This window comes from Netta rufina, assembly GCF_964035555.1.
Source record: "Netta rufina genome assembly, chromosome: 23".
Lineage (NCBI taxonomy): Eukaryota > Metazoa > Chordata > Aves > Anseriformes > Anatidae > Netta > Netta rufina.
The window spans coordinates 4,054,324-4,069,062 of NC_140147.1; the positions used below are offsets into that span (position 1 = coordinate 4,054,324).

Consider the following 14,739-nt stretch of genomic DNA (forward strand, 5'->3'; position numbering starts at 1 on the left):
CTTCAGGTGGGACCTTATCAACCACCACAACAGGATACACAAAACAAAACCTTAGAGCAACATTTAAAAGAAAGAAGTCGATTTCTCAGAGCATCCTACATGAAGAGCCACGTACAGTTTACTCTGCATAATTCTTTGGCTAGATGCTCTCATGTTTATTTACTGCTGCCACGCAGCAGAACAACACATGAGTATATTTTATTGAACAAAAAACCAAATATTTTTCTTAACATTTGATTCTAGGGAAAAAAAAAAACACTTCTGAGTGCATTTTGACCAGCTTGCACTTGATAGACTCCAAGTTACAGCGCCTCTCGTCAGCGACAAAAACTAAGAGGTACTAAAATATATTACAAATTAAGCTTGAGCATAGATTATCAGAAAGCACACCCAACAGCGATGCCGTTAAAAGCAAACATCCAAAGCTGAAATATTGCTGAAGGAAGAGACCAGGCTCACGTTCGAGTTTCAGTGAGCTCGTGGGGTGGGGTGGTGAAACCCCCCAATTCCTGGGGGCTCCAAACCACAACAGAATTCAAACGCGTGGACGCATGCCCACAAAAAAACAGAGGAGCAAGAAAATGGGGCTGTTGTGCTGCTCGATTCCTCTGCTAGAAACCAAACCTGCTCTCCTATTAAACTAAAAGCAAGTTTTATTTTTAGCTGGAGAGTGTGATTTAAAGAGAGATTTTTCTTATATGAAAGGAAGCTGCAAGGAGCAAGCAGGCGAGAAGTGCATTGTGGGGAAGGCGGGCTGCTTCCAGCCTGCCTGGTGTCAAAAGTTAAATGAATTCCCAAGCCAGCAGAGCTAAAGACAGATCTGCAGCTCAAAATACTTGGCTGGGGACTGCCCCCGCTTCAACTTTGGGGTGTGAAGAGCCATTTGTGAAATGTAACAAAGCAATCACACACTACTACCAGGATGCCACCCTGCTCCTCAGCGTCAGGCCCAGAGGCTAGGTGCGATGGGCAGGGCGCTGCGCCGGGCCGGGGAGCCGCAGCTTTCGACACCTCTGTGCCTGCAGGGCAGGCAGCTGAGAGCAGACCTGCTGCTGGAGCTGTTCCTGCCACCTTGGTTCAACCGTGTAGCTCCCTGATTTATTTAGCAAATTTTAAATCAGCAGACGGATTTACTTTGGAGAATCTGATTAGTGGCGGTATCGATCCACGCTGTGCAGCAGATCTGGAGAAGCTGCAGAGCAGGGTGCACTGCATTACAATCAACAACGCCCGCCTGCTCCCCCTCGCTGGGGAGCTGAGCAGAGAGCCCCAGACTTGCTTACCCAGCAGGACCGTGTTTGTCCTTTATCTCAACAAATTCTTGTCCCATTTTCAGCTTCTCCCACTCTTCTTTCCGGGTTTTAATTTTCCGTGGATTCACATTTCCTCGGTTAGGATTCTCCTTTTTCTCTTTCTACGGGAGGAAAGGAAAGGGAGGAGGGATCAAACAAAAGCCTTCTTTTTGCTTTAAACTCACTGGGAACAGGAAGGGATAGGACGGAGACGCAGCAGTTTCAAGAAAATACATTCTCAAAGAGGGCCAGGATTTTTCATTCACTTTCCCGATTGCTGAAAGCTCCAAAGACCTCCCAAACAAAGGAGACGGAGCGCAGACAGCATCAAAAAAACAGCATCCAGTTTCCTTAGCGCAGTCCAGACATGATGCCATTGTTACACCCTGGCATGACCACCTGGAGGGCAGAGGGAAAGCTCAGCTGCCCCTCATCAATTCAGCTTCTGGCCTCTGCATCAAGACTGCCAAATCTCACCAGCACCTTGCTGGCGTTAAGCGCTTTGGGTGTGCAATGTGGATGCCTGCCCACAAAGAACTGCTCCTTTTCTGTGTTCTGACATGCCCCAGCTCCCTCCTTTGTTATTTTGATTTAGAAGGAGCACGATCTGTTTGGATATTTAATACTTCTGTTGCTCAAAAAGCTAAATAAAGTATGCTCAAACTGAATCTTTTATGGTGTGGGTTTCGGTGTTGGGGAAGAGGGGTCCAAATCCTCTGGCAATCAAATCAGGAGCTCTACCTGGTGCTTTCAGCTCAGATGGTTTTGCTAAGCCTCTTGATTGCCCCTAATTTAACATTATGGCCTGTTTTTGCACTCCTGAAGGGATATTTTCGCCAATCTTTACTCTCCCACAGCAGAATTTTTTACAGCACCTGAAACGACGATGTTGGGGCAGTGGGATTTGCACCACTTCAATGCTGAACAGACCCCCGTGTCATGTCAGAAGTACCAAAAAGACCGATACAACTTTCTCCCCTGCTGACTGCACCAGCGCTATGTTTGAAGACTACAAATTAAGCCATTATAACCATACAAAGAAGGTGGTATTTGGAAAAACAGATTAAGGATATCTTTGTTGTCTTTTTTTAATTAACAGGGATGAAAGTAAACCAGATAAAAACTTCTCTGAATTGATCCCTGAAGAGCTTAAGAGAGCAAACCTGAATTTTGGATAGCAACTTTGGAGTCCATGGTTCATTAACACTTCCCACCTCCTTTCCCACCCTGACATGCTTCTGTTGGCAGAGATCTCCCATTTCCTCACCCTGTGTTTCCGCTTTTCTTTCATAATATCCTTGGTGTCCTGCAGCATTTTCTCTTTCCAAAGGTCAAAGAAATACGAAGGATCCGTGTAGAATTTAAGTGCCTCTTTGCCATCGTCCCTAGAAGAGGGAAGGGAAAAACACACACAAAGAAGGGCCAAGTCACGCGTTTGTTTGAAGCCCAAAGAAAACACAAGTCACAACCCCAGATAATAGTTTAAAAATCTGCAGTGAGAAGGTCAAACACTCCGCTCTCGCCTCCGTTCTCCTTTTCAAAACAAGCAGCAGCCCCCCCGCCCCACAGCAGCCACCGCTCGTCCCAGCTCTCCTACTTGCCATCGCTTTCGCCCTCACACCAACTCTCCATTACTCTGGATTTCGGCACCTGCAGAACTCAGCCGCTCTGAACAACCGCCAGGAGAGCAGCAGGTCTCTCACTCCAACTCCCACTTGTTTGTCTTGTATTTTTGGTGTGAAAAAAAGCTCTTCCCAGCCCAGGAACCCTAAATCAGACCGGCAGCGTCCTTGAAACTCATGAGCGCGCGTGCACGCACACACACACTCTCCTACTTTGCAGTGCAGCCGCGTCTGGCAGAAGACAGCTGCCTCCAGCTATCTGTAATTACTTTTTACCTGTTCAAAAGATATTTATGGATGTGGGCTAAGTCTCTGCGTTCTGACCCCCTTACTTCTACTTCGTACGAGATGAAATGGCACGGCAGGACTGCTAAGAACTGGCTGCACAGCCCGCGTAGGTCACACCAGATGTCTCAGGCCAGGCACTGAAGGCCACAGGACGTATCTCCAGACCTACAGGAGTCTGCTGCACCCACCTGGGTGAGAGCCACATACAGATGTACGCTCTGCAGTTTGCACTGCGGCTTTCTGGAAAGGAGCCACAGGGCTACAGCGAAGCACAGGAAAAATGCATCATCTGCACAACACCTAGCATGTTTATGCAGTGCCAGCCAAGCCTTGCCCCAAGGCAGTCACAAAAGTGACAGCGGGTAACCAAACGTATAATTTTCGAGCTATGCTCATTTGTACAGCCTCAAAAGCAAAGTTTCAGGTAATCCCAAGGATGGAGATTTCCTGGTGGACCTCAGTTTGGCAACAGTATTTCCCACTGAAGACTGTTAGTGCAATAAAGCACGGGATGGGAGATGACCTCCTCAGCAAATTGGCAGGAAGAGGTACTCTGTAACGGCACCACGGCCAAAGGAGGCGTTGCGGCGTTACCTGTATGGGGAGAGAATGTTGAGAGGTGGAGGAGTATTGCAGGTCCCATAGGTTTCAAGGACAGGAACTGGGAGAGAATCTCTGTCGAAGAGCTTCTGGTCCTGAGTAGTGGAGCTTTTGAAGGCCTTCCTGGTGTTGATGCCTTGCAGAGAGACTGTAAGAGAGAGGAGAGAGCAAGTGAAGAACAGCTTGACCCAGGCCAATGACACTGGAGATCAAGTAGCAAACATCTGATTTCAGTTGGAGTTCTTGGCGTGCTTAGCACTTCTTAAGGTCAGGTTCCTTTTCCCACAGATCTCTCGGGAAATCCAGCAAATCTCAGATCATGCCGTGCCAAGATCTGCTGCGGGAACTCTCAAGAGCCATATCTCTACAGATGTGATTGCAAACCCCTGCACCCAAGCCCCAAGAAGTGCGTGGCTATCAAGCTGCTGAGGAGCGAGTTTCCACGTGGAGACTTGCTAACAACCACGTCTCGACTCAGCCAGAAAGGCTGCCCGCACGAGCAGCACGGTGCTTTCTGGGAGGGGAGCAAACAGCCCCTCTTAGCCCAAGAGAAGCCATTCCAACACCAATCACAGCACCGGGCTTATTGTAGGGTCACGAACCAAGCGTGCTGATTCACCGAGGATCTTTACCACGCTTGGTCTGCAAGGACTCTGCTCCACTCCATTACCTTCTTCCTCTTTGGGATCCAGCTGAGTGACTTTGACTTGCAAGCGGTCAACTCTCTCGACTAGAACGCTCACCCGAGAGGCAAAAGTGTTGGCTTGAGTAAACAACTCTCCAAATATGTCTTCTGCAAATTTACCTGCAATATTAAAGCGTCCACGTTACCCCCACGAGCCACAGCCCACATGCAACCTCCCGATTTGTTCTCCCGAAGAAGGAAGGAAGGAAGGAAGAAGAAAGAACCGTACTTTCTTTTCAAGTTTGTCAGCGTTAAGTTTAATACCCAGGAAGACAATGCTCAGTTCCACCAAAACCTGGCGTTTCTAAGGGATCTTTAGGCCATAAAGGAACAATGGAAACACACAGTCAAGTCAGTATTAAAGTGATGAAAAAAAGAGGGGCTGAGAACATTATCCTGGTCTGAATCTGGATGGGTCTGCCGGTCCTTTAAGATCCTCTGCTGTTCTGTTTATTAGACAAGAAAACACAGTTAGGTTTTTATTGCTCTGGAGAATCTCAAAGGCTCCCAGTCTCCAGCAGGCCTGCCTCCAGGGTAACTGGCACGTATTTACAAGCTCAAAGTGCTCTGCAACTAGAGAGCAGACCAAGTCCTTGATCCTACAGCCCGAGCTATAACCACAGACGAAAGCACTGACCCTTTTGTTCCTTCAGGTGGCAGTGTCTGAAAAAATGATGCATTCACGTTTATTCTAAATCAAAAGCAAAGGGGAACTTCTTAAACGGGAATATTCTCTCTGTAACAGCTTGGATTGCCCAGTGGGCCGCGATGACAAACATCATCCATCGTTTGGACGGCGCGAGCGCCCAGGGGCTTGGATCAGGAGCTCGCTGCACCACTTCGAAGCATAACAAAAAGATGTGCCCTGTCCTCGGGAGTTTAAAATCTACACAGAAACAGGAGCTGACCACAGGTAGGCAAACTGAAAGCAAACCCAGAGCCTGCAGTGAGCGCTGTCTTTCTGCTCTGCTCTCAGGCGTAACCTCAAACCGGGAACCCCAAGCGTGCTGAGGACAAGGCTGAGCCGAGCAGACTCGGCACTGGCACCAGACGTCGGCCCGTGGAGCTCCCACTGATGGGAAACATCTCCAGCCACGGCTGCTGGGTACGAGGCTGCTCCCAATAAGCAGCCTGGTTTTGAAGCGCAGCATCAGATGGCCGCCAGTTTGCTCTGGAATCTGTTACTCCTAACGATCCTCGCCGGCATTCAAGGAAGGAGAACCAGTTGGAAGCCCGAGTTGCACAGCAATTCTGGAAAAGCTGCACGTCTGCACCAAGTCACATCACAAAGGCAAGAGCCTCTTCCACATGGCGAGCAAGGGCACCCGCCAAAGGCTCTACAGACACCTTCAACTGCCTGGCGGACACCATCGCCAGCAGAAGCTGTCCATTCTCCTCCCCTTATCAGCGACTCGTTCGCAGTCCCATGCAGCTCTCCTTCCACTGCCAAGCCCAGAGAACAAGCCAGGTTAAAAAAAAAAAAAACAAAAATCAACCTCCCCCAGCCTTCTAGGTGGCAACACCAGCTCGAAGTGTCTGCAGGAAGCAAATGCTGGAAGTTGACTTCAGCTGAACTCCTTCCCCTCTCCCAGACAACACCGTCTCCGCATATGCTCCATTAACGAGCCCAGCCAGCCTGCCTCAAACTCAGGGGGAGGATTTTATTTCTGGAGACCTGAGGGCCAGCTAGCTCTTGCTGTAGCCAGGTTTCACGAAGCCCAGGCTCTCCCGTTTGACCAGAGGAAGCGAGCGTTTAACCGTAGGATCATTTGACACTCCCCCAGCAACAGCTCGAAAGGGAAAAGTCGTAATTCGGTTCGACCTTAATGAGAACTGAGAAATCGTTTCCAAATTTCGCAAGGAGCTGCAGCAAGCATTAGGGAAAAAATAAGGTCTTTGGTTTGCAAGGCTGAGCAGCCCATTTCAAGCACAAAATAACACAAACAGCATCGCCTGTGGTGGTTTTGACCCTGGAAGAAGAAGGGGAGGTGTGTATTGCCCTGCCTGTGTAAGCGCAGCGGCACCGCCTCATCAGCCAGGATCTCCCGTTCCGTGTTTCACGTGCAGTTTTAGATGGGGCAAGGCAGGGATTCATTTTTTGGTTTAGTTACTTCGACTGCAAAAGTGCAACTTACAATCAGAATTATCTCTGTCATGCACTGGCAGGAAGACAGACGGCATGATTTAATAGGTCTTTCCATCTTTAGCTTGTGGATTCTATAAAACCACACACAAACGCACAGTCGACTTATACAAAGTGCTACCAGCTGTGATAGTAACGAAGGCTAAACTCACTGGAATATGAAAGTTTGACAAGATTTATGTTTGCATCTTTGTAAAGAGACTGTGGTGCACTAGGCTTGGCTGATTATTCACTTGACAGGGCTGTCACAGCCTACTGAACCTGCTTTACGTTCCTGTAATGCTCACCGTACGAGGAAGGAGCAGATTTCTTCCTCCCAAGCGAGGGAGGGAAAGCAGGGGGGCAGGAGGTTGGTCATCTGGGGGCGAGCGCTCCACAGCAGCTAGTCTAAATATTGCTTCGTTTCAAATACTGCTGACCCTAGGGAAGCGGGTAGGAGGTGGTGCTCTTCGTTCCTCCCCGCCGGCCTCGTGCCCTCTGTCAGGGAGAAGCACGCCGGTGTCACCGCAGCCACCTCTCCCGAGGGTCCCCCTCCGGTGCTCCCCTCGAGGTACCTGAGATTGCTCCAGCACCATCCCGGGGCAGCTCCCCGGTAAAGGAACCGGGCTGCAGTTTGCCTTCCAGAGCTTTGCTGCCTCTGATGAGGCAGAAGCAGGGAAGCTCTGAATATCTGAGGTCTAAATCTGGAGGATCTCGCCAGGGCTCTGCCACACTAACCCCCCGCGTGCCTCTGGACTGGGATTAGCTTGCTCTGCAGCTGAGATTTGCACGGCTTTCCTGCCTCCTTCCTCCTCATTTCACATGCACGAGATGGATTTAACTCACACCCCACAACCACCTTGGCTACCAGACCTAATAAACGAGCAAGGGTCAGTCAGATACGAGTGGGGAGACTGGCCCTGCCCGCGCAGCGACACGTCTGCAGCCCGAGCGAACGCGGTACTGACTGGCAGCAAACACGGGCCCAGATTTTACCAACAGCCCTGGTTTTTCCCTGCTGGCAAGAGGCCGTGCCCAAAGCTCCCCCGCCACGTTCACGCCGCTGCAAAAGCCAAGGGGCTCGCTTTGCAGAGCAAGCAGGAGCGCTCGCAGGCACCGCCGCGCAGCCAAACAATATATTCGTTTGATTATCAAAGGTTTGCTTCAAGGGCAAAGGTGGCTCATCAGAAGCCCGAGCGCTTCGACGGAGGAAAGGAGTCATCCCAGAGAGACCACAATTAACTCTTCTCTCCTCCTATGGCACGTAGGCCCACGTTTTCCCTCTGGCCTTTCCAAGGCTGTCGGTCAGCCCACTGGAGAGCTGAGCTCGGCACGGCTCCAGCCCGCGCCGCCATTTGAGCGAGCAGCCCCGAGCCCCCCACGCTCCGGAGGCAGGGCTTCGCTCAGGCTGGGGACTTTGGGTCTTCCAAGGTAACAACCAGCAGGGGCAAGCAGGCGCCTTCTGCATGGGCGCTTTAATTATCTTTCATTAAAAATAAGACTACTTACACGCTGCAGATTCAACACAGTCAAGCTCCATTTAGTAGCGCGTGCAATTACAGGCACATTCTCCGGCACAAGATCCTGGCTGCTCTGAGAGCCTCCCATTTTACAAGCCTGAGTTGTGCTCCATCCTTCCATCTGCAGCTTCGCCGCAGCCCTTCACACACGCACGCACGCACACACACACACGCCCCCCCACCCCCCCTCCCCATTTTCTTTTCGATGGGGAAGGCAGTGGGACCAGGGAGATGAAATTAGCATCGGATTTCTTTAGGAAAACATTTTAGCATTACCCAGGGAAGGCAGATGGGGGAGAAATAGGAACACAAGAGTAGAAAGGGAGCTAAATAAAGAGCACTAGCGACTCCTGAGGGCAACGCGCAGGCTCGCCATGGTACTCACTCAGGCTGCCCAGCTGTCGAATGACATTTGCCAGGGTGATGTTGGTCATGCATTCCAGCTCGCTTCGAACGCTAGGCAACGTCTGACGGCACAGGTGCCTTGGCTCAATGTTCCTCGTTACTAACGGCATGGTGGACCTGCTTCAGGCACTGTTCTGAAAGATGAAAAACAACCCAAAAAAGAAACAGGAAAGGATTACTCAACCGCAAATTCCAGGCACACCAGAGCCATGGTGTTCGTTTTTCCTGCTCTCAAATGGCTTTATTTATAAGCCTCCTCTCCCCCCCTCCTCCCCACCCTTATAAAACTGGTTCTTCAGACATAAAGATCCTGCTGTTCCACGACTTGCAGTGACAGCGGAGCCCCGCCAGCTCAGGTACAGAGGCAGCGCTGGGATCTACACGCCGTCGCCCACGCGCAAGGTGCTGCTGGCACCGCCGCAGCCGTTGTTCCCTTCCTACCCATCCGCCGCCTCGGAGCAGTCTCCTTCCTCCCGCGCTCATGCACGGCGCCTCAGGTTTGCTTAAAGCGAGAGGATGAAGACGGGAGAGGTTAAAAACAAAACAAAAAAACACAACGAAACACAAAACCACACGGCTTCTCGCAGCACGTCGAGGTGGGCACGGTGCCTCCCTCCTGCAGCAGCGCGGCCAGGGCTCTCCTGGAACAACAGGAAGCGCTCGCAGCTGACCAGGAAACTTTCTGGTGGCTGTGCCTTATCCTGCAGGCTGCACCCCTCTTCCCTCGGGAAATCCCCCAGGGCCGAGGTTTACACTGGACCATTGTTTTCGTGCCGGGGCAGCGGAGCGCTGAGGGAGCTGTAATCAGGATGCAGGGCCAGAGCGCGCTCGGAGGAATCAGGATTGATTGTGCCACGGGCAGGCCGAGCTTCCAGGGCTTTCTTAAAAATCAAGGAAACACAAGTGGCAGGAAGTTAAGCTGCAGAAAGTGCTTTTACGTGCCTCGAACCGACAAATCTCCGCTGCCAGGCCCAAATGGGGGAGCTGCAAACATCTCCCGGAGCGTCTGCCTCCACCAGAGGGGGGAAATTTGGGGGAACAAGAGCGAGGAGCGCAGCAAAGCTTCAAAACCCGGCGAAAGCAAAGCCAGCCCGACCTCCTGATTAATTTAGAAGGGGAAAGAATGGCTTTTCTAGGTCAGCAGAGGAGCAGCCCGAGAGGAGCAGCCAGCTCCCATGTGATAGGCATGCTGATCTGCCGGGGCTGGGTGTAAAAATAAAACAGGAAGCGAAGAGCTCGGGGAACATGGCTTCCTGTCACCAGCAGCAAAAAAACCCAGCGCCATAAAAAATCAGCTGTTTGCTCTTGACTTTGAGCCACCCTTTGATAGTCTCCGTGGCAGCTGGCAGCTTATCTTTGAGGTCCAGGAGTCCTTCCTGGATGCTTTTCTATCAGGGTGTTAAGAGGAAGAAGTGGGCATTATCCCTCCTAATTACCTCCCGAGCCAGATTTTGAATTGCTAAATTTGACCCATTAAGGCAGAGGAGTTCAAGAGCTATCTCCCAGACAAACAGCTGGAGGTTGCCATTTCGCAACGCCTCCGAGCAGGGGAGGGGGTTTTGTGCGCTCAGCCCCCGCGCCGGGAGAGGGTCCCCGAAATTGCAAAACCTCCCCGAAGAGGGGAGCTTTGCCTCCAAATCCAGAGCAGCAGAGATTCTCCGAGGAGCGAGGTCTGCGTCGCTCTTCGCCGTGCCCAAATTTTCTGCAGCAGCCCTGGGTAACTGCCGGGATATTTAAAGAACAGGGCGAAATAAGGAAGGACTCTGACCTTCGCTTCGAAACACCCCGGGTTTTATTGATTACAGCCCAAGCCCTACAATCTTTTGCCAGCTTTAGCGCTTTAAGCCAGACAAAGTTTCCCAGCTCCCCCCAGACTGCAGTCTGCACCAACAAGCAGCTCTCATAAACAAGGCAGCATTTGCAGGCTGCCTGCGTCGAGCTTCTCCCCCGTGCTCCTCGGGGCTTGGCCAGGGCAGCACATGCGGTGGGAGCTGCAGAGCCTGGGTGGACACCGAGCCCGGCTGGAAACCTTCCACGGCACAGGACAGATGGGAGGAAAACAGCAAGAGGAAAAAAAATGGCTCTGTGAGGGGGAGAGATGTGAGCTTGCAGTGAGCAAGGGAAAAATTACGCAGATGATGCTAGGTATGGCAGGTCGGAGGGGAGCAGGTAGCACAAATCGCTGCACTTACGGGGTAAAAAAGGGCAGAAAAATGGAGAAATGCCCCCAGATCCACAACCCCACACCAGCCGGGGTATGTTGTCTGCACCTTTCCTCTCCCAAAGCCTTTCCCTTAAGCCTGTTTTGCAACCAAACGCGAGGAGCAGCGGTGCCGGCTGCTTTTTTGCGAGGGCACTGCCCGACTCCAGCAGGAATTTGCACCGGTGCAAGACAGCCAGCAGCGAGAAGGGCTGAGAAAAACCCTCCCTTTATAGCCTAGCTCGTGCTGCCAGCCACCCCCACCCTCCCGGCACAGCCTGCCACACTCTGCAGCATCCAGAGTTTCGCCCTTGTGATGGCTCCGACGGCGCCGCCTCTTCCCAAGGCAACGGGGACGGCTCCGACGGGGACGGCTCCGCGGCCCCACTGCTGTTCCTAACCCCAAACGAGGGCTGGCGAGGCAGCACGAGGAGATGTGAACCCTGCACAGCACAGGAAGGATGGGATGGGTAATGGACGAACAGCCAGACTCCGCAGTGAGGGGTTTAAAGCAAAATTTCCTCTTCCTTGCGGAAAAGGACAAGGAGGTTTGAGGTTTCAGGTGGTTTTGCAGCAAGCAGGTAGGAAATCTGGGACCTACGGAGCCTGGTGCCAACAGCAGCAAGGAACAAAAAAAGCAGTCAATGCCCCCAGAAGGCGGCACTTCCCCGTTAGACCTCATTTTTCCCCATCAGTCTTCGGCGGGTAGGTACAGAGATAACAGCTAATGGGCTCCTGTAAAACCTTCATGCCTCGTGAGTAGGTGGGACAGAGATTAATAGGCTGGATTGGAAAATGAGCAGTGTGTTTTGAAAGCAGGAGGGGCCGAAAATAAAGTGCAGAAGGGACAACAGACGAGAACGGAGGGAGAAGGAGGAAGCAAAACACCGAAGCCAGCACAAGAGGCACGGCTGGGGGCAGGGAAGGGCCACACGAAGTGAAACGAGGAAGGGCCAGGCCTAAAAAAGCTTTCCAGGAGGCTCTTGCTTTTATTCTTTAAAAGAGTCATTAAGAAAGTGATTGACAGCACGCTACCAGCAAGGGCCATCCAGAGATGCTTTACTTTCAGCAGTCAGGGCAGAACAGCACAGCAGTTTTCCACCCCAGCTCGCCAGAGTGGTCATCAGGCATTAGTCACTGTCACGTAACCACCGCAGCCCATATATTAGGACTAAATCCTACCATTCAGAAGCAATTTAAATGAATCGCGAGGCCCAAAAAAAAAAAAATCCTTATCTTTTGGGCAAAGATAAGCATTTCCACTCGCTTATTAATGCCCGAGATTAGATTTGTTTCGGCGCTGGAGTCTGGGGCGCGGGCGCTGCTTATTAGACACGGCGAGGGAGGCGCTCGGCGGGCACGGAGCAGCCCCGCTGTTGGGGGGAGGAGAGGGGAAACTGCCTGCAACAGATTTCTGGGGAATTTGGGGAAAAAAAGAGGCACACTGAAACCCAGCGTAGCTGTGTGAGGGAAGAGTTGAGCGATCCTTGCTGGCTGCTGGTCGGGAGAGCTGTTGGGAAAGGCGCTGGTGCCGCTCGTGCGCCAGATCCACGAGTGCTGCTGCATCGATCCACGTCCAAAACGCTCGTCCTCCTACCCGCCCTGCTTCACACCTTCTTCGAAACAAGCCGCAAGGGGCTTTTAGAGGTTCACTCACGGTTTGCTCACCCCCACTGGGAGCAGAAGCTCCCTACCTGCTCGGGGCGAGCACTGCTCCCGCAGCCTCCAAGTCACGGCTTGAACGGAGCAAGGCTCCGCGCCGTGGTAGGACGGCGGTGACTAAAAGCCAAACCATCCGCAGAGCCCAGCTTCGCCCCGTGGCTCTTTTCCCTTCCCTCGCCTCCCCGCAGCTGCACGCCGCCCCACCTCCAGCCGGGCATTGCCAGAATTCCTCAGAATTTCCCCTCTCCCAAAACGCTTACGCAGGCGTTGCTCAGCCCCGGCCCGCTCCGCGCCGGCCCGGAAAGTTTGCTGAGGACGACAAAAGCCTTGCCTGCTGCTCTGCGATACCTCGTGCTCTTCCAGCCACGGCTGGCACCTCGTTTTCGGGATCCATCGTCCTCCCCAGCAGCTCCTGGGCCGGCTCACCGCCTGCTGGGACCCCTCGTGTTTCTCCAGCAGAGCAGGATTTGTGCGCGGGGCTCCTTCACGCGGCTCCCTCCACGACGAGCTCTCACCTGAATGCCTCACTCACCGATTTTTGAGTGGGTTCCGAGTTCAGCAATTATTTCTGTAAATGCTCTTGCGGTGCTGGAGGACAAGCGTGGCGCAACACTGGCCAGTAAAGGGGGAAAAAAAAAACCCGCAGCGTGCAATTTTTGCCTTCTCTAATCCAGCACTTCGAGCAAAGCCCGAGGTAAATTTAAGACGAGCCTGCTGCTCCCAGATTCCTGATCAGCAAGTCATTGACTGCTCTCCGCGTGAGCCCTGCTGGAGCAGATCACACAGGAATCCCAGCTCTGGATGAGAATCAAGTACAATTGGTTCGTTTCAAGCGAGGGCTGCCAGTCTATAAACCCCTCGCGCACAAAGCTGCGCCTTATTGACTATTTTTAATAAATAGGGCTGGCACAGGGAAATTGGGCGATTGTTCCCGACAATAAAGGAGACAGACTTTGATTACGAGCATTGAGAAGCAACGCGGGGACGTTTTCGGATGGAGGAGTTGCTTTCCTACGCGGGTTCTGTCAAAAGCAAACAGCAACTCGCAGCAAACGCTGCCTAACGAGTGGTTTGGAGAGGGGCAGCGAGGAGCACCGGGGGTCTGGGGGGGGGTTTGTAGGGCAGGCAGGGAGCTCAGGCAGTGCTGCAAGGTGAGCCGGGGGTGTGCGAGGCGCACAAAGGGCTGTAAATAACAGGCGGGGAGATCTGGCGAGGTTTTTCTCGCCGGTGTTTGAGCGGGGAGCACAGCGTTAGTGGGAGTCACCTGGGTAATTCCCCGCTCGATGCGCCGCGCCACCTCTCGGATCGGGGACCATCTGCAAATAAATCTGCACCCCGGCGGTGCCGTCATCTGTCACCGTGTCTGCTGCGGCACAAAGCACCCAGGGAGGACACGGCACGGTTTTGGGGAAGGGGAGGGAAAACCCAGCCGGGTTTTGGAGCACCTCGGGGTGACCGAATCGCCCTGAGCGGCAACCCCCAAATCCTCTGCCTGGCCACAGCCTCGGAGCCCGAGCCTCGGGCTGAGCAGCCTTTAGGAGCACCCGCCGGGGGATTAGACACACCAGCAGGTTTGGGAATGAGGGAGGAAGGAGATAATCAGATCTGAAATTCCCATCAGTATGAAATGAGACTTAACTCAGTAGCTTGCCAACGCAGACTGACTGTTCTTTCTAATGTCTGTGACAACTCTGCTTCAAATTTCAAGCTTCTCTCAGCAGTAACTACTCCCCCATGTAGCTGTAATGGCCAGAAAGAGACCGGCTTTTATGTAACCCCAAAAGACTAGCAGAAAGGGAAGCAGCAGCCACACACACACACAGAGAAGTGGAAAAAAAAAAAAAAATATTCAGCAGAAGGCTCTGCTGAGCGCTCAGGGCTATATCCGAGCGCACAATGCAGCCACAGAGAAGTGGGATGCAGCAATCAGGAATGCTACAGTCACACACTCGGAGAGAGACCTAGCAATCAGTGCTGCATCCGAGCAATAGGGAGGGAAATTATAGAGCAAACTGCCATGCGATGCCACAAACTACTCCAATCCCGCCAGCTGTAACAAGTATTCATTCCCAAAAACGCGTCACGGGCTCATCTGTCATTAAGAGCCCAGCCTGCCAGCAGCTGAGCAGGAGTCAGCAGCGCAGGGCAGCTGCGGGGCTGCTGCCTTTCACGGGGCTCTGCTCTCCCCATCAGCCACGGGGGAGCTGCACGGGTAAATCCCCGTGCACGGGGGGGAAAAGCGCCGCCCGCGTCTCCTCCCGGGTGCTGAGAGGGCTCAGCTCTGCCCCACCAGCACACGAAGCTTTCCTGGAGCAGCATCTCCCCCCAAAAAAACAGGCTGTC

General features: G+C 52.7%; 1 protein-coding gene across 1 annotated transcript in view; it reads right to left on the reverse strand.

Annotated features, from left to right (window-relative positions):
- The window catches only part of WASF2 (WASP family member 2), a 32,115-nt gene that overhangs the window by 7,579 nt on the left and 9,797 nt on the right, over positions 1 to 14,739 (reverse strand). The window contains exons 2-6 of the mRNA XM_084300606.1: positions 8,515 to 8,668; positions 4,473 to 4,607; positions 3,797 to 3,950; positions 2,560 to 2,677; positions 1,284 to 1,414 (exon numbers count right to left, since the gene is read on the reverse strand). Of these exons, the coding sequence (XP_084156732.1) occupies positions 1,284 to 1,414; positions 2,560 to 2,677; positions 3,797 to 3,950; positions 4,473 to 4,607; positions 8,515 to 8,644 (668 nt within the window). The 5' untranslated portion in view covers positions 8,645 to 8,668. The remainder of the gene's footprint in view (positions 1 to 1,283; positions 1,415 to 2,559; positions 2,678 to 3,796; positions 3,951 to 4,472; positions 4,608 to 8,514; positions 8,669 to 14,739) is intronic.